Source organism: Erythrolamprus reginae, chromosome 1 (assembly GCF_031021105.1).
Source record: "Erythrolamprus reginae isolate rEryReg1 chromosome 1, rEryReg1.hap1, whole genome shotgun sequence".
In the NCBI taxonomy this organism is placed as follows: Eukaryota; Metazoa; Chordata; class Lepidosauria; order Squamata; family Dipsadidae; genus Erythrolamprus; species Erythrolamprus reginae.
This window is the reverse complement of record NC_091950.1, coordinates 342,578,276-342,603,349: the sequence shown is the minus strand read 5'-3', so window position 1 is coordinate 342,603,349 and position 25,074 is coordinate 342,578,276. Positions and strand designations below refer to the sequence as shown.

The 25,074-nt window shown below is 35.6% G+C and overlaps 1 protein-coding gene across 4 annotated transcripts in view; it reads right to left on the bottom strand.

The window, feature by feature from the left end:
* Nucleotides 1-542: 542 nt before the first annotated feature.
* The window catches only part of SPAST (spastin), a 59,849-nt gene continuing 35,317 nt past the window's right edge, over nucleotides 543-25,074 (bottom strand). For 2 of the 4 annotated variants that reach the window (XM_070734084.1, XM_070734085.1), the window contains exons 4-17: nucleotides 24,940-25,035; nucleotides 18,803-18,981; nucleotides 16,481-16,614; nucleotides 16,088-16,181; nucleotides 13,375-13,449; nucleotides 12,636-12,707; nucleotides 11,945-12,020; nucleotides 11,086-11,177; nucleotides 8,444-8,523; nucleotides 7,507-7,549; nucleotides 6,432-6,511; nucleotides 5,957-6,027; nucleotides 3,579-3,619; nucleotides 543-1,487 (exon numbers count right to left, since the gene is read on the bottom strand). In XM_070734084.1, coding sequence (XP_070590185.1) covers nucleotides 1,365-1,487; nucleotides 3,579-3,619; nucleotides 5,957-6,027; nucleotides 6,432-6,511; nucleotides 7,507-7,549; nucleotides 8,444-8,523; nucleotides 11,086-11,177; nucleotides 11,945-12,020; nucleotides 12,636-12,707; nucleotides 13,375-13,449; nucleotides 16,088-16,181; nucleotides 16,481-16,614; nucleotides 18,803-18,981; nucleotides 24,940-25,035 — 1,256 coding nt within the window. In that variant the 3' untranslated portion in view covers nucleotides 543-1,364. The remainder of the gene's footprint in view (nucleotides 1,488-3,578; nucleotides 3,620-5,956; nucleotides 6,028-6,431; nucleotides 6,512-7,506; nucleotides 7,550-8,443; nucleotides 8,524-11,085; nucleotides 11,178-11,944; nucleotides 12,021-12,635; nucleotides 12,708-13,374; nucleotides 13,450-16,087; nucleotides 16,182-16,480; nucleotides 16,615-18,802; nucleotides 18,982-24,939; nucleotides 25,036-25,074) is intronic. The other 2 variants (XM_070734086.1, XM_070734083.1) reach the window with 1 other exon arrangement.

The following is a 25,074-nucleotide window of genomic DNA, read 5'->3' as shown; positions in this document are numbered from 1 at the left end:
GGGGAATGATTTCCAAACCCTGTCTTGGTAGGGGTTTTTTTCCCCATTGCTTTACTTGCTCCAGCTCTAACCAGGTGTTAACAATGTTCCCAGCTACTACCGGCTTGCAAGTTCTTTGAATGTTACTTTCTGCTAAGAAGAATGTTTTCCAAGCCCTAAGCCTTTGCAGGGTTTTTTCCATTGCTCTACTTGCTTGTTTCTTTCCAGGTGCTAATGAGGTTCCCAGCTCTTATTGGCTTGGAAGCTCTTTCATTGTTACTGTCTCAGAATACAGTAAAGCTTTTTTTAAGCTCTTAACCAGGGAAGAAAATAATGTGCTGAAGCTGATCAGACTAAGGATGCTAACCAGATGAATACCTGGTAACCAGATTCTTTTCCCTATTTTCCTCCTCAAAAACCAAGGTGCCTCTTATACTCCAGTGTGCCTTATACTCCGAAAAATACGGTAGTCTTTATTCATTTATCTACATACCCTTTCTATTATAGCATTCAATTGAATAAATTATTCATTTTGTAAACACAAATCATATTAGACAGAGAAGTAAAACCATCTGTTCCTTTAATATTAAAAGCCCATTATATTACAAATCATTTAATAATTTTTTTAAAAAATGGTTGTGTAACTGTAAACTGAAACATATGGTAGATATAAAAGACCAATTAAACAATTAAAGCTATGATGACTTGCATATCTTAGAAAATCACCAGAATGGAAAATTCCCTGGCTTTTAGTCACTGTAGTCACAAAAATTAGCACTGAAGAGAAACTGTTGCTGATTTAAATTAATACTGTTTTCATACTTTTAACTATGATCACAAAAACAAGATCCTACTATGGATATTTATAAATGCACTAGAAAATTCCTGCAGGGGGAAAAAAACTTTAAGCCATTTGGTATACCAGTTTATTGTACTAATATATTGACTGTGGAACTTCATAAAGAGAAAGAACTGATTCTGTAGATGCTTTGTATTATGGACTTTTCAAAATAATATTCTTATGCAGAAGAATTTTTGATTTGGCACATTATAAATACACAAGAAACTGAAAACAAGGCTTAGTGATTAAAAAAACAAAAACAAAAGTAAATATCATGAGCAACGTTTAGAAAATTAAAAAAAGTACCACAAAGTACATTGTTCCTATCATTCATTGATAGAATTCTCTTCCCCATTTTACTGTGCTCTCATAGTTTGTTGGGTATAAATCCTGGTATTAAAGTTTAGGGAGCTCATCATCAACTATTACACATCAGTCGTGCCTTTTAGTGCAGATACTGCTAATGCTTTGTAAACATTCAGCATTAATTTGAATCAGCTGTCCCTGCTGACAACAATCTCCCTTCCTTTGACAAATTTGTTGATCAAACTGCAGTGTCTCCAAAGGCTTTGTTCCAGTTAATGTAAGTTTCTAGGGTTCGAGGGTTAAGACTGCATTTTATTTTCTTCAAAGATTCAATGAAATCTGATAGCCGAATATTCCTCATCTAAAAAGAAAGGGGAAAAAATAAGCTGCCTTGAGTATCACATATTATTCAAAGATCAGGGGGTCAAGGCTGTTTTTCAAAGCACCAGAAGGCCAGACAAGGAATAATGGATGGAAGATGACCAAAGAAAGATTCAATTTGGAAATAAGGAGGAACTTTCTGATAGTGAGAGTGATGAATCAGTGGAAGAGCTTGCTTGTGGAGCCTGTGAGAACTCCAACACTTGAGACTTTCAAGAGGAGATTGGACTGCCATTTGACCGAATTGGTGTAGGGGTGGGGGGTTGGACTACATGACCTACAAGGTCCTTCCAACTCTAATAATCTAATCTAATCTAATCTCTCCCCATGTTGTTAGCCATGTTCCCAGGAAGTTTTGTTGGTTGGAAAGATTTGGCGTTATAGAAATGGCTAGTTATATATTAATGTGTAAAAGCAAAAAGGTGAGGTTGGAATGTGTTCATCTTGTACTGTGCTAGAGTTGGAAATCAATGCCCCCTTTTCTTTCTTTTTCATGTTCCCTTTCTCTCCCTTCATTTCCTTTTTTCTTTTTGCATTTTATGCAATAAAAATAAAAATGATAAAAAAGAGAGTCACATATTATTGGGTTTAAAACTTGTTTTCTAAACTATAATATTTTCAAAAATTAGTAACGTGGGACTACCAGCATTGAGAAGCAGACCAAGAGTAATTCAACTTGGATAAGTATTATTATGTTGATTCCACTAGATGGCACTAATGTATGTGAATCAATTTCAGCAAATCGTTTCAGATCAACTCCCCCCCACATCCAATTTTTAGTCATTGCTAAAATGACTTAAAATACAAAGTGCTTAAGGCAACAGCACACTCTGATCTCTGCTCCTTATTTCAGTCTCAATCTGTGCATTTGTCATGTTTCTGGAAATTTAGAGCACAGAGAATCTACTAACACGGTGCTATAATAGGAAAGGGAGAAGTTTCAACACTGAGCTGGGGAAACAGAATTTTGCAGAGCATACTAAAGGTCGCAGGATGGAATAGAAAAATCTATTTTGTACTCATAGAATGATAATTTTTACACTACAGTGCTGTAAGTGCCTATACATCTAGCTTTTTTTTTCTGAAGTGTTGCATATTTTAATGGTTGCATTTTTGCTCTCAAATATAAAATTATGGTTAGTAATTATCTACCTTCAAATGCCTTGGCCCAGTGATGGCGAGCCCTTTTTCCCTCGGGTGCCGAAAGTGCATGCACACTATCGCACCGGCGTGAGTGCCCACACCCATAATTCAATGCCCGGGGAGGGTGAAAATTGCCTCCCCTGCCCTGCTGGAGGCTCTCTGTAAGCCAGAAATAGCCCGTTTCCCAACTTCTGGTGGCCCCAGTAGGCTCATGTTTCGCCCTCCCCAGGCTCTAAAGGCTTCCCTTGAGCTGGTGGGGGGGCAGTAAAAACTCCCTCCCCATCCCCATCCCCCTGGAGACCCTCCAGAAGCCAAAAATGCCCTCCCAGAGCTTTTATGCAAGCTAAAAATCAGCTGGCTAGAGCACACATGCAGGCTGGAGCTCAGCTAGGGCAACAGCCAGCAGATATGGCTCCACGCGCTACCTGTGGCACCTGTGCCATAGGTTCACCATCACTGCCTTGGCCACATAACGAGAAGGAAGGACTCACTGGAGAAGAGCCTAATGCTGGGAAAGATTGAGGGCAAAAGAAGAATGGGATGACAGTGAATGATGTGGCTGCATGGAGTCACTGAAGCAGTTGGCAAGAGCTTAAATGGACTGGTGGTAGAAAACAGGAAGGCCTGGAGGAACATTGTTCATGGGGTCGCGATGGGTTGGATACGACTTCACAATTAACAACAAATTACTGTATCTGCTTAGAGGAATTATTTCTATGACATATTTTGGGGCATTTAGTTGCTTTTTAGTAGTATTGGATTTTTTTGATATTTTATAGACCAACTTGACAACTTAGTACTTTTGCAAATTAAATGCATGTGTTCTACTCTTTAAAAAAAAGTATCCAAAATTTTGAATTTTCAGTTGTGCGCTGAAAACAATAAAAATACGAAATGACTGAATTGTTGAAGTTAGCAAAGCACATACCTCACTAGCAGATATGTTCTTCACTTGCTCAGGATTTAATTCTGTAAATTAAAATAAACATAATTAATTCGTTTCAAATCAATATATCCTATCAGAAACTTAATATGTGAATTAAGACAATTCCAAGTTCTGGCAATATAGCTGATTTAAACCAGATGTTTAAGTTCATGTTTCTTCATCTTGAAGATCATAAGGCTCTAGGCAGGTCAGGATTACATGATGTAACAGTAGTAAGTGGGAACTGGCCATAAGTTGCTTTTTTCAGTGCCCTTGTAACATTAAAATGTCACTAAAATGGTTGCAAGTTGAGGATATGTATTACACTTTCAAAGATTTGGGGAGCTTTTACAAGTTGAAGAAGGAGGAACTTTCTTCCCAAAACCTTCCACTCTCACTCCCATTTTTTTAAAAAAACCGTTAAATCTTTAAATATTTTCAAATTCTGATAGATTGCTATAGACTGGGGTGAAATTTATTTATTTTATTCATTTATTAATTGGATTTATATGCCACCCCTCGCTGAGGACTAGGGGCAGCTTACAACATATAAAAACAACAGAATACAATAGCTAAATCCAATTAGTTAAAACTAAACAAACAATCTAAAATCCCCAGTTATGTTAAAAAAGCAACCATACCCATTAAACAACAGCCATACATAACATTCGTTTGCCAAGGACTAGGATCTAATCGCCCCAAGCCTAGCAGCATAAATGAGTCTTAAGAATCTTACAAAAGATGTGGAGGGTGGGCGCAGTGCGAAGAGCTGATTCAAGAGGGCCGGGCCCCTCACAGGGAAGCCTCTTCCCCTAGGCCATGCCAAGCAGCATGCTACCAGTTCGGGCCAGTTCGCCTGAACCAGTAGTAAAAATACTACTGGTTCACTTGAACCAGTAGTTAGAAAATGTTTTTAAAAAGTAAAAAAACCCAGTTCCGATGATCAGCTGTGACAATCAGCTATGCCGTGCAATCATCAGAACTTTTAAAAAACTTTTTAAAAGCATATTTTACTACTGGTTTTGGCAAATAGGTAGCAAAATACTTTAATTTTTCTTTAAAAGTTCTGATTATTGCAGGCACAGCTGATTGTCACAGTTGATCTTCGGAATTATTTTAGCATTTTTAAACTACCAGTTCAGGAGAATTTTTGAAATTTCACCACTGCTATAGACTCCAAAGAGTACTGTTGTTAATAGATAATTAATAGATAATTTTTTAAATTATTTATTTGTTTTGTCAAGTACAGATTGCTGATATACAAAGATATAACAATGTTTATATACATGATACTAGTCAGAGAGAAACATTTGGACAGGGAACTACATGTTTGCTGTGATAGTTGAAGCATTCTGTCTTTATTTGGTGGCTACATGATCTTTTTTGTTTTTCCGCCAGAGAGATTTTTTGGGGGGGGATTGTAGTTTTCTTATTGAGATGGGTAGGTTGCTTTTCTTGCTTATGGTAGCTATTAGTGGTACATGTAGTCTGATAATTCTTTTGACTTCAACATATGTTTTAGAGGTCATCGGCAGTGTTACAGCCAGAGAATAGAGTTTGCCAGTCAAGAGTTGAGAGATTGGCATCTATGAGTTCATAGTAGGATTTTTTAAAGTTGCACTTGGGTGTCACATTATTAGGGTGATTCTTGGAGTGGAGTGTTAATAGACACAGTACTGTATTCGAATAATGTTAGCTAATATCTATTATTTAAAAAAAAAATTCAACTATTTTAGATTTAACAATCTGATACTTTAAATTTGTTTAAGTTGGTACCATGTCTTTTTATACTGAATCTTTTTATCTTTTATACTGAATCTTTTTATCTTTTTAGACGTCACATTATTTATTTTACATTACTATCACATTAATTGCCCCAGCTCCTACCCATCTAGAAATTCAAAAAAATGCAAATATGAATATATAAATTGGTACCACTTCTCACCACTTTGGTGGGAAGATAACAATCTTCTGTGTGTCTCGGTGTATAGATATGCTGGCCATATGATGATGGAAAATGTCTTCAGACAATGCTGGCACCTTCGACTAAGAAACAGAGATGAGCATCATCCCTAGAATCGAACATGACTGGAAAAGGGAAACCTTTACCCTTTTTTTTCATTAGGTCTCAATGTTAAGTTTAATTATGTTTTGCTGTCAGCCTGTCCTTATCGGATTGATTGCTAATTATGTTACATACTGTCTCTATGCTAAACTACATTCCTAATGAACAACTAAGGATATGTATGTATGTCAAAATGCTACTAGCTATAGCAAGGACTTGAACAAGCTAAAGTATTTCTTTGGATCTTAGCTTAACCAAAGACACATATCTGAGCACATTTTAGAGCCACCTAATTCAAAGCTAAAATCGTGCTTACCTCGTATAGGGCCCAACGCTGCATCTTTTGCCAATGCTGTTAAATCGCTACCTGAATATCCATCTGTCATTCTTTAGAAGAGAATACAATTTCAAAAAATTATATTATCTACAGAAAGCTAACGAAGTTTATGTTATGTTCTTCATTATAAAGCAGTACAATACAAATGAATAAAACAGAGTTTGTAAATTTTGGATAAAATAGTTAGGTTCATAGTTCAGAAAGATTTTTCACTATTTAATGATCTAATATTAATGATGTTACATTGTAGCCTTATCATTTAAGTTCTCAGCATACTATATCTGATGACAGATGAAGTGCTGATATCTTTTCTTTATAAACAGTGAGGAAAAGAAACATGACTATGCCATTACTCAGAGCCATTTATATTTAGCATTTCTTCTTATGAGCAACAGCTGCAAATATCACTAGGCACTGTCCCCCTAGATTTAGCAGTAAGTTAGAATTTACTCACCTAGCTAACTGTGCCAATTCATTTTGGGTTAATGGATTTCCTTGTTTGCTCAAGAGATTTTTTAGTAAAAGCAGTCGAGTCTGCAAAATATAACATTCTCTATTTGCAATCTCACCTCTGTTTAAATAATCAAGGTACTATACATCTGAAAATTGTGCAGAATGATTTTCACTTTACAAAGGCAACACAGAGGATTAAGTTTGAAATCATATGGAGTAGAAATGAAGCTATATCTTAAAAATATGTTTATGCTTCTATGTTTTGCTATTATACAAATATTAGCAAAATTCTAATGGCTTAAAGAAACACAAACTACAAGACTTCAGCATTCTTCTATTCAATCTATAATACCAGTTCCAATTATTTAATTTATTTATTCATTAGACTTCTATGCCACCCTTCTCGAATTAGACTATTCTGGCATCTAATTAGACTATCCCGCGCTTCTTGCATATTTTAACACATTCATTAAATATGTGAAAAGCTATGAAAATGTGATTGGGATCAATACGGAAGGAAATGAATAACTCACAACTGGCTTTAATTTGCTGTCTAATACATTATGGGATTAAACAGATATCCCATGGCATGCACCAGATTTGGCTTGGCATCCATGCAAATATACCACTTAAACTTACTTGCCTGTTGCATTAAAGTTTTCTTTTGCATAAAAGTGAAAGCTTAAGATTTCCAGATAAATGAAAAATAAGTAAACTTGAAGCAGAAAGAGGAATTCTCTTTATGCACTCCTTTACAAATAAGTCACACTCAGCAATGATATAGTGACAATTAAATTTCCATCCCCATTTAGGATCATTCTGATGTTAATGGTTATTTGTTCTTCAGCTACAATCTAGGTTCAAATTGTCATTACTTCATAGGAAAATAATCCAAACCGTAAAAGAATAGGGAAATGAGCAAAGGGGATAATTGACAAAAGGAAAAGGATTAAAAAGAAGGAAATGAGTATCACTACAGAAATCCTAATAGACTTTGTGACAGAAGAACCAAACAAAACAAACCAATTTTTATATACAGTATTTGCATCCAAGAATTGAATAAGAGACATTCTTACCACTTCATTGGGCAATGATACATATACTCTTTTGATGAATCGTCTGAAAAAGAAATTGAAAATATAGAAGTATAAAAGATCTAAAGATTCAAGATATAATTTTATAAATTGAAAATATAATAACATTTTAAAACCAGGATTGTAGTTAGCAAAATGATTTTTTTACTCTAAAATTTAAAATTGTCCTTATATTTATTGCTAGCAGTTAATATTAGAATTTCAATATCATACTTGGTTATCAGCCCAGCTAGCTTTGAGAAATGAGAATTGTAGATGGGGTTATGAGGAAAAAAAGATACATTGGTCTTAAGAAAGTAGAAAAACAAAGAAAGAAAGAAAAGGGGAAATGAAAAAAAATTTAAAATATGAAAAACAATAAAATAGAAATGGAAAAACCTTAATTCAACATAAAAGCAGCTGCACTTCTCACTTAGTTGGCCTTTGGCAACCAGTACATTTTTATAGTATCATTGAAAAAGCAATGAATATTCCAAAATATATAGGAAAACTAAATTTTCCTGGCAGTTGGGATTCTTCCCTCCATGATGACTAGAATTTGATCAATTATTTTAAAATAATTGGGATACATATAAGGGGAGAAATCTGAGAACTGAGAGATGTTTTGAAACACAATGTCATTTAGCCAGAATGATCTCTCCATTTTTCGTGAATAGAAGTTTATACTTCATTTTAATATATTTAACCTTCAGTAACAAAATGAAAATAAATCGTTGATTTGCATCAAAAATATATTTACAAAATATCTCCAACAATTCATTCCAATATTTCCAGTAAATATATCATCACCTAGGAAAATAATTACTGTCCTTTCATTTTTTCCAAACTAAATATACTCTTTATACATGGTGTTCAAGAATAGCATCAAAGCTAAATTTACATTATATATTCCTAATTAATTATGCATGGCTTAAAATACCTGAGTACAGCATCATCAAGCTCCTGTGGTCTGTTAGTTGCTCCCATTACTAAAATGTGATCTTCTCCTGAAGACTGGACCTTTTCCCCCCCGAGAACACAAATTCAGAATCAGAAAAGGAAACATCATACTATATATACATATATATAGTTTGATCTGAGTTACAAAACACACACACACAAGTAGTGGCAATGCAGAAACCATTATTATTTTGAGGAGTTTAATGACATATAATAATTTTCTCATTATTAGGTTTTTTTCCCTTGTTTACTGAATAAAGGGAGAGGGGAATCTTCAGGTAGCTTCAAAGCTTTTCTTACACTGTGAATCATATGCCACCATCAATGAGTGTCATGGTGCTAGGTTTTGATAAAACCCTTGAGGTTTGTCATAGTTGGCTCACTAAGCAACTCTGCTCGCAAGCAGACAACAGTAACAGGAGTGGGGAGGGAATGTAAGTGTGCTACCTAGATGCTTGAGACAGACCAAAACCCCAAGGTCAACAACTGGGAATGCAAGTTCAACTGATTGGTGGACAATGAGCAATAGAAAGTCCAGGGAGGGAAAAGAAAAGTTTTCCTATACTGTTTACACATGAAAACATGAGAACTGGCTTTTCTAATTCTGTTATTACATGGCTTTTCAATAAAGTTATACTCTTGGAGAAAGAGTATAAACCTTCCTTGGTGACCTCAGTCTACCCCATATTAACTGGACCTTAAACGAATGCACTGCAGAACCCATCCATACAACCCTATACAACACTGTTACCAATCTAGGACTTGATCAATTAGTAACAAACAATACTAGACTCAACAGCTGCCTCGACATCATATTCTGCAACAATAAAAGTTCAATTTATGGACTACAAATAAAAGAACCATTTTCCAACAGCGACCACAGTACCATTAACTTCAGCCTCAACCTACGGCACTCCAAGATTCACCCTTATAAAGCGACACCCAAGTACAATTTTTTAAAAGCCAACTATGAATTCATAGACACTGATCTCTCAACTCTTGACTGGCAAACTGTATTCTCTGGTTGTTACACTGCCGATGACCTCTGCAACATATTCTTGCTTGAAGTCAAAAGAATTATCAGACTACATGTACCACTAATAGCTACCATAAGCGAGAAAAACACTCTACCCATCTCAATAAGAAAACATCTCAATCAGGGCAAATCAATAGATGCAATTTACATTGACTTCTGTAAGGCCTGCGACTCAGCGGTTCATGACAAACTACTTCTAAAACTCAAATCCTATGGCATCTTAGGATCCCTAAATAGCTGGATAACTGTGTTCCTATCAAACAGACAACAAGTTGTCAAAATAGGAAGCACCATATCTAATCCTGTTCCAGTTAAGTGCGGAGTACCCAAGGCAGCACATTTGGACCAACACTCTTCATACTCTATATAAACGACCTTTGCGATCACATTACAAGCAACTGTGTTCTCTTCACCAACGATGTAAAACTTTTCAACACCACCGATAACACAGCTACTCTCCAAAAAGACTTGACTTTGTGTCTGAATGGTCAAACATCTGGCAACTCCAAATCTCAACCAAAAAATGCTCTGTCCTACACGTTGGTAAAAAGAATCAAAACACCAAATGCCTGCTGAATAAACAAGACTTTACAGACAACCCTCACTCTGTAAAAGACCTTGGAATACTCATATCAAATGATCTAAGTGCCAAAGCCCACTGCAACATCACCAAAAAGATTTCAAGAGTTGTTAACCTAGTCCTATGTAGCTTCTGCTCTGATAATCTCACACTACTAACCAGAGCACACAAATCTTTCGCCAGACCAATCCTTGAATACAGCTTATCTGTCTGGAATCCACACCGACATAAACACTCCAGACAATGTCTAGAGATACTTTACTAGAAGAGCCCTCCACTCCTCCACTCGCAACAGTATACCCTACGCGACTAGACTTACAATCCTAGGTTTAGAAAGCTTAGAACGACATCGCCTTAAATATGACCTAAGCATAGACCATAAAATCATCTGCTACAACGTCCTTCCTATCAACGACTACTTCAGCTTCAACTACAACAACACACGAGCACACAACAGATACAAACTTAAAGTAAACCGCTCTAAACTCGACTGCAGGAAATCCGACTTTAGTAACTGAGTAGTTGATGCATGGAACTCACTAACTAACTCTGTAGTATCATCACCTATCCCCCAAAACTTTACCCTTAGATTATCCACTGTTGACCTCTCCCGATTCCTAAGGCGCATGCATTAAGTGCACCAGAGTGCCTTCCATCCCGTCCTAATGTTTCCCTTTTACTAGTATCATGTATATAAATATTATTATATCTTTGTATACCACCAATACGTATTTGACAAAACAAACAAATAAATAAAAAATGTCCCAGGAGATTCTTTCGCTGTTTAATGTATGAGATGGTTGACAGGGATGTTGTTTGTTGTGAGCTTCTGCATTGAACTTAGCATTGGATACTGAGGAAACTGGACGCTCTTGTGGTATTTCTGCTGCTATTATTAAGGAGCTTCTGATAGCTTGTAAAAGATTGGGGTATTATCTTGCTTGTCATGTATACTTTTAACTCTGCTTGAGATAACAATAAAGTTTGTTCCACAATTAATACTTACACCATCAAACTCTATTAAGAATTCTGTTTTTAAGCGTCGGGTAGCATCATGTTCACCTTCTCTCCTTTCACATAATAAACTATCCACTTCATCTAAAATATAAAGATAAGATAACATTAACTGACCTTTTTTTCTGTGAGCATACCGGCACACATTAAAAATAAAATTCTGTTGCCTGCTCCAAAGAAAGTATATATCCACCCATACCCATACATAACGCACATATACAGAGGCTATATACATACATCTATATCTACACCCATGTGTATGTGTTGGACTGATTGATTGATTGGATTTATATGCTGCCCCTCTCTGAGGACTATGTGTATATGCATACACACACTGCCCATTTTGAATACAATGGAAAATATGCAATCAATATTAAATGTATACTTTAATATAGTTTAAAATTGTATTTATAATGCAACACACTATATTCCAAATAGCACATATTGCTCAAGAACTCTTAAGTTATCAATATTTGTAGGAATGACAAGAATTAAAATTTCTTTCTGCAAAGCACTTAGCCAAATATGACTTATCTTAAAAATCTAAGCAAAGCAGATCTGATTAGTACCTAACTAGGAGACTCAACAGGAAATCTTAGGATAGGAGGCTAAACCAAGAAGTTTAAAAAAAAGAGAAGGCAATGCGAATCCATTTCCATACATTGGTTAAGAAAATTAACAAGTACCTGTCAAGGACTGGGGAAAACTTTCCTTTAAAAGGAAATCCTGTTCTCCAGGATTGGATAATGGATAATCAATAATACATTATTCTCAATTAAAAGACTATTTTTAAAAGGTTTATGCTTTAAAGTTAAATTAAAATTTAGCTAGTCAGGTAGATGAAATTTTACCAATAAAAATGATAGAAGGCTGAAGTTCTCTAGCTACTGCAAAAAGTGCACGGACTAGTTTTTCTCCTTCACCAATCTAAGAGGAAAAAAACAAAGAATCAAACAAAGAATCAGATGCTTCACAATTGGTATATTAATCAGTGGATACAAAAACACTAACTTGATCTATGACTCTGATATTAAATCTGTGTTACTATATTTACTGTAGTACAATTAAATTAATTTTTAAAAATTCATTAAAGTTTTCATCTCTATCTCCCTCTACAAGCCAAGCGCGCATAAAAAGCTTTTTCCCCAGCAGGCTGCCCCAAAGAATGTGGAATGGAAAAGCTTATAAAAGGAAATGGTTTTTAACAAAATTAATATATATTTATTACTAATAAGCTAATAACAAAGGAGAATACAGAATCACACAATCATACTGTTGTACGTAGAGCATGACTTAAGAGAGGGAAGGGAAGTTACTGGAAATTTTTCTTCTAAGATCTTTTATATTACAGCTTTCAAGTTTTATATATTCCAGTGGAATAAAATTAGATACAGATGCAAAATTAGAAATAGCTTAGAAATATATAAACATTATTTCAAATGTACTGGAATCTGGTGCAAATATGGCTCCATTTATTATTATTTTTCAAAATTTTCTAAGATGACTCTTTAACCACAGACAGAATAAAATATTGCTACTCACATATTTTGATGTCAGACTTGCAGAACTTATGTTAAAGAAGGTTGCATTTGATTCTGCAGCCACTGCTTTGGCCTATATTAAAAAAAATATTGCTTTAAGGCTGCAATATAATATCAAGTAAATAACATCTTTCAACAATGTAATTATCTTTATTAGCCAGAGTTCTGAATTGGACACATATGTGCCCAGTAAATAACTATATATGTTAAAGGAAAGTTCAATCTATCAGTACTTTAGCAACATTTATACTTTTAAATGTCTGCTTATATATTTCAGAGTTTACTTTTTCTTGTAAGATCCTGTGAAATTCTGTGCATTCTTCTAACTGGAGTACCCATACCCAACATGAAACTATTCTTGTTATCTCAAAATGATAGGAAACAATAATGATATGGGTACACATATAAAATATAATGTTCAAACACTGTTTCCATAACCAATATGCCGAAGCACAAATCAATAGTTTTTTCTGGCTAAAGGGAAGGGTAGAACAACTGAAATGAATGAGCTGGGAGTACAAATAGCATTTATTTTTCTGGATTAAGGGGCAAAATTTTGAGGATTTTGAAAGAAAAGTTATTTTAAGGCTCTTTTAAATCTGTTTGTTTCTTTCCTGTCTTAAAATGACAGAAAAACACACTGCCAATTTTTAGCAAATATAATCAGATTTAGAAGGGGTAATGAGGGAACAAAAGAGGAGATTGTCTGCCCATGTGATAGAAGAAAGCAGCTCTCTTACCAGCATCGTCTTTCCATTTCCTGGTGGGCCAAACAACAACAATCCTCGTGCAGGTGCCCTAAGCCCTGTAAACAACTAGAAAATTGGCTGAATTACATTTTGGTTCACGGCATAATCTCAACTCTTCAACCTATAACCTAGTAACTTTATACCTGAGAGAAAACATCATTAATGTGTTTTGCAGTAGATATGGAAAATACTGATCATATGGATCACTGAATATTTTGTCATTGAACTCTATTTTTTTCTACTTAACAATAAGTCAAGACAAGAGTCTAAGAAAAATAGGCCAAAAAAGACCACCAAAAAAAAAAATCAAATAATACAAAATAAAATTGTGAAACAAATGCTTAAATAACAAAATTTAAGGGATATTATGTGCTATAGAAACACTATAGAATGGAATTAATATATTTTTACTACTATAAATTGATATTTATTTTTCAGGCAACTAATAGTCTGTTATCTAGGATTGCAGATCTACATTTTTTTCACAAAGTGTATTTTAATAACCAGGTGTGAGCCATCTGACAGAAGAAAGAAGAGACAGCAAAACTGCCTCCAATTGGCTGTTCTGACTAATACCAGTGTATATATAATGTGGATTTATTTTGTTAATTGCATTTAGTCTTTATCTTAAGAAAATGAACATGTAACATACAGAGTATATTAGTTGGAATGATTACCGTATTTTGGAGTATAAGACACACCTTAGTTTGGAGGAGGAAAATAGGGGGGGAAATCTGCCTAGCATCCTTAGTCTGGTCAGCTTTAGCATATTATTTTATCCTCTGGTTAGGGCTTAAAGAAAACCTTATTCAGAGAGGGTAACAATGAAAGATCTTGCAAGCTGGTAAGAGCTAGGGATATTGTTAGCACCTGGTTAGGTCTGGAAAGAAACATTTGGAGCAAGTTAGAGCAATGAAAAAAACCCTGCAAAGACATAGGGCTTGGGAACCATTCTTTGCAGGGAGTTGAGCTGGGAACATCATTAGCATCTAGTTAGGGCTGGAAAAAAAAGCTTTGAAAAAAGTTACATTCAAAGTATAAGACGCACCCAAATTTTCAGCCATTTTTAAGGAGGAAAAAGGTGCACCTTATACTCCAAAAAATGCGGTACATAAAAATGTCTTTTATTATAGCAACATCAATAAACTTGTCAATTTTTGTTTTCTGCAACATAGCTTTTTAAACATAGCTTGAAGAGAAAATTACCAACAATAGACATAACAATGTGACATACAATAGTATATAAATGAAACACAATGGGGGCCTTTAGACTTTTGATTACTTTTCACAACAGACAAAACATTAATAAGAGAAAATTGCAGTAGCCACCCATCAGCAAAATTCAAAACATCTCAAAAATACACAACAAATGGATATAAGCAGTTTTTTTAAAAAACAAACAATGAAACACAAGAATAATTCTTCATAGGCAAATATTAAATATCGGTATATGAATTTAAGAACACAAACAAGATTAAATTAGCATTTGATTTTTAAATAATCAAGAATATAGTTTCTGATCATTTAGATTACATTTTCCTACCTTCTATTATTAGAAATGGATTGCAATGGCAAGCATTTGTTCATTCAATTGCCAGAGAATTGAACCTGGACTGATTGCACTTAATTACCGGTACTTATCAACAGTAATATTATTTCAAGTTGTCAATAGATGCTACAAATGCAAAATCTGAATTCTGCTGCCAAAGTCTACTGAAAGATTAGAAACCCAGATGACTTGGTCAAATATTTATATGTAGGAACTCTGAATCAAATATTCACCGGCAAATTTTTAAGAGCCAAATCAAAACTATTTTCTGAAAGTTGTGTTCAAAAATGGGCCCACTGTTTCCTCAAACTGCAGCAGTTAGGAAGGGTAGGGGATCATTAAGTGTGGCCATCTCACTTAATGATGATCACTACTTGGAACAATAATGGGCAGATTCCATTACAGTCATAGGTCAAAGAACATCTGCGGACCAACTGTATCTTTAATATTGGTTTGGAGATACACTTTGACTGCCAGCATACTAAGCAGAAGGGTAACTTTCACTTTCATTAGGTTTCTGATCCAGCTCAGCATGTTTACTGGCAGAATGGAAGAGCAATGCTGCCAGTACTTCCAGTCTACTGTAGATTCCTAAAATACAAAAATCTTGTTCTAAAAATAGAGACCATCTGGAGAACATGAAAGTGTCAATGGTAGGTGCTATATTAAAATTGTTTCTCCCTTTTTTCCTGGGCAAAGATGATTTTCAGCAGAATTTCATTTAGAAATGGACGATACCCTAGGAAGGGCATGCCTAATATTAACCGTTTCAATTGAAAATATAATTATGCTTTGTTTAAATTTTACCACTGAAGATCCATGGAATGTATAGGGGAAGTAGATAACATTTATTTTTAGCTCACTGAGCATTAATCTATGCAATACAATCAATATATTGGACCAATAAAAGCTAAATATTTTAATAACTAAAAGAGTGCCAGTTTTACTCCACCACCTAATCCAATACTTCAATTGGACTTTGATACAGAAAAATCATGAGTAATAATTACACATTATAATAGATGCAAACCTAACAAATATACATGTTACTTGAATACATCCAAAATGCTAATTTAAAAAAAATCAAAATAAAATCTACCAGATAATGAAAACATAGAAGATGCAATCAAACAAGCCAAGAAACAGATTGCTTACTTCAGGTCTAAGTGACGGAAGGATAACAATTTCTTGCAGTGCCTGTTTAGCCAACTCCTGCCCAGCAATGTCATTAAAATTGACAGATGGCCCACTAACAAATACAGAATAGTAATTAGTGCAACAATAGACATCTCATTCTTCCAGAGTGCAGCTGAGTATTTCATACTCTTTGTCTCAATTAATTTTTTTAAAAAAACCTTTACAGTTAAGAAATTATCATGTATAGTAAATATTATATTTTAAGTTTATGTTCATTTCTTCCTATTAAAATGTTAAACAGATGCGGAAAAATAATAAGAACATTATTTGCCTTGAAAATAATTACACTTAGTAATTACTAAAAAGGGTTTCCATCCTACTACCCACCCACAAAATATTACTGACATTTACCTGTTTACAATTTCATTGAGAATAAGATTAGCAAGGTTACTATCCACATTTTTAAAAAACTTTACGTCTTTCTTTTTTCGTACAGCAGGTGAAGGAGTAGAAGGCTTGGTGGTTCTATTATTTTTTGGAGTAACCTATGAAAACAATTATTTCAAATGCATATCAATATTATTTTTTTAAAAGAATTAGATATCAACTTCAGTAATCTAAAGCAGTGATTTTCAACCTTTTTTGAGCCGCGGCACATTTTTTACATTTACAAAATCCTGGGGCACACCACCCACCAAAATGACACTGTAAGACACTCTCCTCTCTTTTTCCATCCCTGTCTCCTCCCCACCCTTGTGTGTGTGTGTGTGTGTGTGTGTATACACACTCTTGAACCATTTCCAAAAACAGGTGAGGGCTGGGTTATTTTCTCTCTTATTCTTTGGGTGCTTTTTATCATATGCTTTAAATCAAGAATCACTTCTCTCACTCTTTTGTTTCTCTCTCTTTCCTCTCATTCTCTGTCTCAATCATTTTCTCATTTCTCTTTTTTCCTCCCCTTTTTGCTCATTGCTCTCTCTCCCTTCCTCTCCTTTTCTCTCTCTCTCTCTTGCTTTCTTTCTCTCTTTCTCTCTTGCTTTCTTTCTCTCTCACTCTTGCTTTCTCTCTCTTTCTTTTCTTTCTCTCTCTCTCTTTCTTTCTCTCTTTCTCTCTTGCTTTCTTTCTCTCTCTTTCTCTCTGTTTTTCTTTCTCTCTCTCTCACTCTCACTCTCTCTCTCAGCAAAAAGTTGCGAGGCCGGAACCTGAGCTTCCTTCTTCGCGGCACACCTGACCATGTCTCGCGGCACACTAGTGTGCCACGGCACACTGGTTGAAAAACACTGATCTAAAGGAAGGAAATTTCCATTCAGAATCTGGTTAATTGGTTAAACAAGGCACAAGTTAACTTTATTTATTTTTTTATTAGATTTGTATGCCACCCCTCTCCGTAGACTCGGGGCGGCTCACAACAACAATAAAACAAATTGTTTTTTTTAAAAAATACAGAAAAACAGTCAATTAAATGTGGCAAAAGAACAATGTAACATTGATTATGTGACATCAAGGTATTGTCAATTCTTAGTAACCATATATATTTTCTCCATGGTCATATAACATACTTTTATAAATTCAGGAAAGGAAAAAGAGCACAAATATCTAATACCATGTGGAGAGAAAAGCAACTATTGTAGTAAAATATATACCGTATTTTCCGGTGTATAAGAAGCATCTTTTTACCTCAAAAAAGTGTGTCAAAAACTGGGTGCATTTTATACACCGAATGTTGCCAAGGCTGCCCAGCAGCCCTTGGTGGGAAGCCGGCAGCTCAGCCCTAGAGATGCCCCCAAAGGCAGGAGATTGGAGTGGAGGCTGATGGTTGTACCTCTCTCCCCCCTTTTCTCTCTCATTTGTTTCTCTCTTCCCCCTTTTTGCTCTCATTTCTCTTACTTTCATTTCTGTTTTTCTCTCTTTTTCCTCTCCCTCTCCTTTTTTCTTTCCCCTTCTCTCTCTCATTTGTTTCCTTCTCTCTCTCTCTCATTTTTTCTCTCTCTCTCTCAATCTTTCTCTCATTTCTCTCTCCCTTCTCTCTCATTTGCCTCTATTTCCTCTACCTCATTCTTTCCCTCCATCATTTTCTCATTTCTCCTGTTATTCTCTCTTATTCCCTCCCCCACTCACTTCCCTCCTCTCTTTTTCCGTCCCTGTCTCTGCCGAAATGAGAGAGAACTAGGGGCAGGGATTTTTGGCAGCTCCCAGCCATCGCCCGTTTGATGGAGCCTGACACCCCACCTCCAGCGCTTCGCCTTCCGCCAGGCCAGAGGGGTTGGGGTTTGGCAAACCTATCCAAACTCCGACGGCAAGTTCGTCCGAACCCACTGAACCCAAACTTCAACGGGTTCGCCCAACACTAGTAATATTCCTTCATTCCAATGGCTAACATGCTGATAAAAAGCAAAAGTAAAATCTGTACAAGAACTCTTATTACCACTTTAAGTTTATAGCAGTGATAAACTAGCTTTTTTCCTACTCGGAAAATAATAAACTCAGAAGAAAAAAAAGCTCAGTATCTTTGCTCCATTAACTTCTATGATCTAATATAGTTTCTACCAGCCTTTTCTAGCAATATTAATAACTGAACTTAGATTTTGCTGCATGCAAAACATGCTATTTATAAAATGCAATTCCTTTCTTTTGAATTGCAACTTTTCTATTGCCTTCTCTATTTCAATTGCAATTTTTCTATTTGCAAATGATAAATATGCATTATACTGTGCACAGAAACTAGTGTCCTACCTTTGGAGTTGCAGCTGAAGGAACTCTAGTTGTAGAAAAATTAGAAACTCCAGTATAACTAGGTGTTCTTTGGTGCCCAGAAAATCCTCCAGATCCAGCCTTGGCCAGAGATTTTGAACGAGGAAGTGAATTATTATCGTGAGACAATGGATCCTTCTTTTTCTGAATAGTTCCACTTTCTTCAAAGAAAAAGAACAAATTTCTTACTAGACAAAATATTCAAATCAACTACTGGCACATTTACTTACTTTTAAATTGTTACTATCAATTTAGTTGATTTATAAGACTGATTTCACAAAACAAGTCTGAGAGGGTTAAATGTCTCAATACATAATGAACAATAATATAAAAACACATAATTTATATGTATTTATCTATAGCCACTACCCATAAGTGAGTAAACACATTATCATTGTGAACAGACCACCAGGAACATGACATGATTTATTTTAATAATGTTGCTTTCTGTTTGCACTGATATTTTGTACACTTTATTGAGCAGGATGCTTTGTTAGAGAATTTTAGAACTAAAACTATTATCATTTCCTGCAAGCATAGCCAATGTATCTAAATATTGGGCTACACTAAGTAAACTAAAAATGTACAAAATTCTTATAGGTTATTTTAAAAAAACTTCTTAGACTATTTAGAGCTGTGAGTTGCAATTTTACAACCAGCTTCTCCATTGACTTGGCTTGTCAGAAGGCAGTTGTAGAGCATGCAAATAGTGATCACATGACTGTGATATGGTGCAATAATGATGCAATAATAATAAAAAGCCGCCGGCTGTGCAGCATTAAATCTCAATTATGAGACTGCAGGGATGTTCAAGAATCATAAGTGCAAGGACAAGTAATAAAGTTATTTTTTCCCAATACCATAATTTCAAATGGTCGCTAAACAGAACAGTAATAAAATGAGAACTACCTAAAATCAAAAATTCAGTAGAAGAAGGCAATGTACATTTTATATCTACGGAAGTATGAAAATAAAGTATGAAGACCAATATAAAAATTCTAAAGGAATATTTTGATCTACTACTTACAAAATGTACATTCCATTTACCAGTGACCTATGGCTCCTTACAGATTACTGTCTTGGGAATATCTCATTTGGAGGCAAAAGACTACCTAATCTTGACCAATGCAGTGAAATTTTGGATCTAAGTGGAATTAATTAATATATGATGGACTTTTCTTTATCTAATGATATTTTCACTGATTAGATTACTTTATAAAGGTTATAATCAAGAAAACAAGCAATTAAAATGTTTCTTAATAAATCTTAGAAAGTTAGATTCACCCTTCACTTAATATTGCCCATTTATTTGTCAAATTTATATGACCACCGAAATGAGAGTTGTACACTCTGGATGGTGCAAAACTGTCAATAAAATACGTATATAAAAATAAATACTTCAAACAGAAAAATAAGCTTTAAAATGGAAATAATAATGAAAACTAAAACTACATGCAAAATATGTAGCACCTCTCAAATATTTTCAGAATGATTCTTAAATGATTAAAATGCATTAAACAAATTAAGCAACAATAAAGTTGTCAACATTATTTGCTTTGACACAAAGACACCATGTAAGATCCCTAGGAATAAGGCTTTAAGATACTTATCGGGTAGATGCTAGAAGCACAGGAGCATCAAAGTAATTGATATTAATGTCTGTGGATGTTATAGCAAACCTAAGGTTCAGGATACTTGGTCCCTGAGGTGGGTTCCTCCTGGTTCGGACCAGGTCGCCCAAACCAGTAGCGACCTGCTGGTAATGTCACAATTATGTCATGGAACTGCTTCGGCTGGTACTGGTCTGTGGGCATTGCCATCTTCTTTTTTTATTTTTTATTTTTAGGGGGGATTTTCCCTTTTTTTTCTTCTGCACATGCGCAGAAACTGAGTTTCTGGCACTGTGCATGCAGTCGCCATCTTGCTTTTGGCTTTTTTGGGAAGGGAGTTATTTTTTATTTTGGGGGTGGGGGGTTCCGGGGTTGTTTTCATCTGCGTCTGTACATGCGGTCGACATCTTGTTTTTGGCTTTTAAAAAAAAAATGTGGATGATTTGCCACTGCACATGCACGCATGCGTAAAACTTGCGGCCCCACAAGGCACGCCCACACAGCACAGGAAAAAGTGAACCAGCAGTGAGGTAAGTTAGAACCTGCCCCTGATTGGAGTTTAAATTCTGTTTGAAAACATAAAAAGACAAAGTACTATGTAACTAGATTTCCAAACAAGCTTCAACAGACAGTGCAGGAAGGAATAAATAAATAAATAAAAGTAAGTTGCTCACTTGTTGTAACCACTTAGTTGCCTTAACTATGATACAGTATATGCAACAAATAAATTTAATAAATAAAATAATTCAATAATCTATTTTCAGATTGCACAGAAACTGGCCCATTTGTGTCAAATAGTGAAAATATTACACATGCTATGAAACAACAGAATTTGGGGTGGGGGGGAGGAAATGATCTTGCATTGAACTTAGATACAAATGTATCTAAATAAAATTATTACATTACTATTAACTAGACTAATATACCATCAACCGTCATTCTAACCAGAACTGTTTAATTTCTGCTTCACGAGGCAACTAATTTCTATTTGTGCTCTTCAATCTCCTAGTCTTTGTACAAGCCCATTGTTCATTCCACATAACTTTTTAATATTTACAGTGCCTCACCTGATCCAAGTATAAAAGTGAGATAGAATATTTCTCTCAAGTGTGCTCAAAGGACCCCAACTCCATTATGATAGAGAAGAGTATTTTTACTAGACTAAGGTGACCAGACATCCGTTTTTTTTTAAATCGGGACTTCTAAAAAACACTGGGACGCGGGACAAATTGCTCAAAAACGGGACTGTCCCGCCAAAAGTGAGACGTCTGGTCACCTTATACTAGACAAGATCTGATAGCGACAAAATGAAAGCAAGATCTGAGGCAAAAAGCACACAAATTGCATATAGAAATAATCTCAAATCCCTCCCCACATAACCCTCCTGGAAAGAAGAATACTATGGTCGATGGTATTGAAAGCCGCTGAGGTCAAAAAGCACCAGGATAGAGAATTGACCCCTGTCCTGGGCCCACCAGAGATTATCCATCAGTGCAACCAAAGCAGTTTCAGTGTTGTAGCCAGGCTGAATCCTGATTGCTGAGGACCCAAATAACCAGCTTCATTCAAGGACCGTTGGAGCTGGAGTGACACCACCTTCTCAACCAGGATGATAGTTGTTCAAAACAGCTGGGTCCAGGGAAGGCTTCTTGAGGACGGGACGCACAAATGCCTCCTTGCAGGGAGCCGGAAAGAACCACTCCCTTAGAGAGCATTGACAACCTCCTGGACCCAATGCCGTGTCACCTCCGTGATGGACAAGACCAGCCAGGAAGGACACGGATCCAATAAGCAGGTTGCGGAACTCACAGCTCCCATGGCCTTGTCCACTTCATCAGGTGTTACCTGGTCAAACTCCTCCCACACAACAGGACTAAGACGAGCCGCTGTCACCTCGACTGACTCATTGTCAGCATATACTAGCCTTGTAATTGTAATAATTATATTACATTGTAATAATTGTATTATATTATTAATTGTATTACATTATTAATTGTAATAATCAACTCCAACCAGTTTCTGAATGATTTTATTCAATGATTCCGTAATATGTTAAAAGCACATGTGGACTTCAAATAAATTTACAATTCAAGGTGTGATAAAGATGCTATGTTTTTCAAAGTGGATAGAAAACAAACTGATTTTGTTTTAGGGAGTTATGCCAGTATTTTACGTCGATAAATCCACAAAAACATCTACCTTTTGGATAGTTGATTATCTGAAGGAAAATTAAAAGGAGGGACAGAATAGTAAAAGTCATAAAACCGTACTATTTTTTAAAATTTCTCTTGGATATGACATTTATTAGAACAGAAACTGTTTTCCATGCAACCTAGTCTATATAATTATTTGCTTTAAAAAGTATCAATAAAGGTAGTTGCAATTGCAATCGCTAATCAGTTTTTTCTTCTACAATATAGTGATATGCTGATTCTCATTATGCTACTTCATATATAGAATTAGTGTTAGTATCAGTGCATAATAATGGACGAAGTAACACTGTAGACCTACAAATATAACTATCTTGCATAAAGCCATGTATACTCTGACAATTATAGTTTTCAGAATGAAGAAAAACGGCAACTGTTATAAGGTAGTCCTCAACATATGACCATAATTGAGCTCCAAATTTTTGTTATGTTTTTCTTTCCCAATCATTAAGTGAATCATTACAGTTGTTAAGTTAATAACAAGACTGGTAAGTGAATCTGGCTTCCTCAGTGAATTTGCTTATCAAAAGGTTGCAAAAGATGATCTTATGACTCCAGGACACTGTAACAATCATAAATATGAACCAATTGCTAAGCATCTGAAGTTTGACCATGCGACCATGCAGATATTGGAATAGTTGGAAGTATGAAAAAAGACATTTTTTTCAATGCCATTGTAACTTCAAACAGTCACTAAATGAATGATTATAAGTTGAGGATTAGCTGTATTCATGTACCCGTGGTGGTGAACCTATGATACACATGCCATCTGTGGCACATGGAGCCATATGGGAGGGCATGCAAGACTTTGTCCTGTGTCAGCTCCAGCACACATGTGCATGCTGGCCAACTGATTTTTGGCCTTTGGAAAGGCCGTTTCGTCCTCTGGACACTCCACGGAAGCTTCCCTGAAGCCCCAGAGGCAAAAAAAATCCCCCAACAGACAAACCGGAAGTTTGGGAAAATGCACTTCCAGTTTACCCGTTTGGGCATTTTTGTTCACCTACAAGCAATGATGGGTTCTTACCGGTACGGTCCAGAGAGCCTCACTGGTATGAACCCATTGATTTTCCACGATTTTCCCCCCAACATCTTTGTGTGGAAGAAGCCCTCACTGTGCTACGGACAAAGAATAAAGGTCAACGTTAAGGCAAGGGCGTGCGGAAGGGCTTCTTCTGGCAGGGAGACGCCAACCCCCCCCCCCCCCCAAAATCAGTGAGCTCATAACGTTGTGGTTCTCTGGACCACATCAGTAGGAACCCACCACTGCCTACCATGCTTCAGAAAGGCCTGCGCGCATGAACGGGGCAGTGCAGTATGTGTGTGTGCATGGGGGGGAGGGAAGGGGTGTGGGCACATGCACACATGCTAGCACACCCACATACCCCCTTTTGGCCCGCGAACCAAAAAAGAGTTGCCAACACTGTCATATACCAACACTAATTGTTTCAAGCAAAGCGACACATCACAGTTACTGAGAATATACTTTTAGAAAGAAATAATGGCCAAAAATTTAGAACAAAAAATTCAATAAGAAAAGTGTGTGTGTGTGTGTGTGTATGCATGTATGTATGTTTGATATTATTTAAAGTTATTTCAAAGCATGTCTTATAAAGAATAAAAATGACTCAAGGTACAAGCTACAAAGCTCATAAAAAAACATAGTGAAGAAATTTCCAAAGCAGCTTAACAAGAAATCACTAAGCATTTACAAAACACTATCTAAATTTTCTTTTCATTCATTATTCTTATTTCTTAAACATGCTTTAAAATGCTGAACACCAATAATTTTCTCTTATAAATAACTTTCAAGATGATTTCCTCATTATTCTATTTCATGTACAAACACAGACAAAGAAAGCCAGGAAAAAGTCCGTGAATAGAAGACATGCGCAAAAATGTATTCTCTGCTTTTGTTTTTATAAAAAATAGCAGTCAACATAATGTAATGCAGATATGAAGTTTTAAAATTTGAAGTCTTATTTTTTTCTAGCACTTCATTTTATAATGATCCTAAGTAGACTTCTTCCAAAATTCCAAACTTTATGTAAAAATTCTAAACTTTATAACTAATACCTTGCCTTGCAAGGCATAAGAAATGTATAACAAGCAATTTGGTGAAGACAACATTAATTCAGCACTGATTAATAAGAAACTTTAAAAGACAAAACATTTTTAAAATGTATTAGGAGCAGGGTATTTATTGCTGCATATTTTGTTTTGATACAACATGTTTTGATAAGGTAGATACTGAGAGACATCCCCCTAATTAATTAGGTGCCTGGAAAACCAAACCCACCTGACTGGAGATGTCCATTGCGGCATACCAGGTTAGTATTGTGACTACGGACTTCCATTTGCAGACTGGCAATTTGCTTAACTGCCTGCATCTTCTCTATGCAACAGAACAGAGGAGGGAAAAGGACAAATAAAA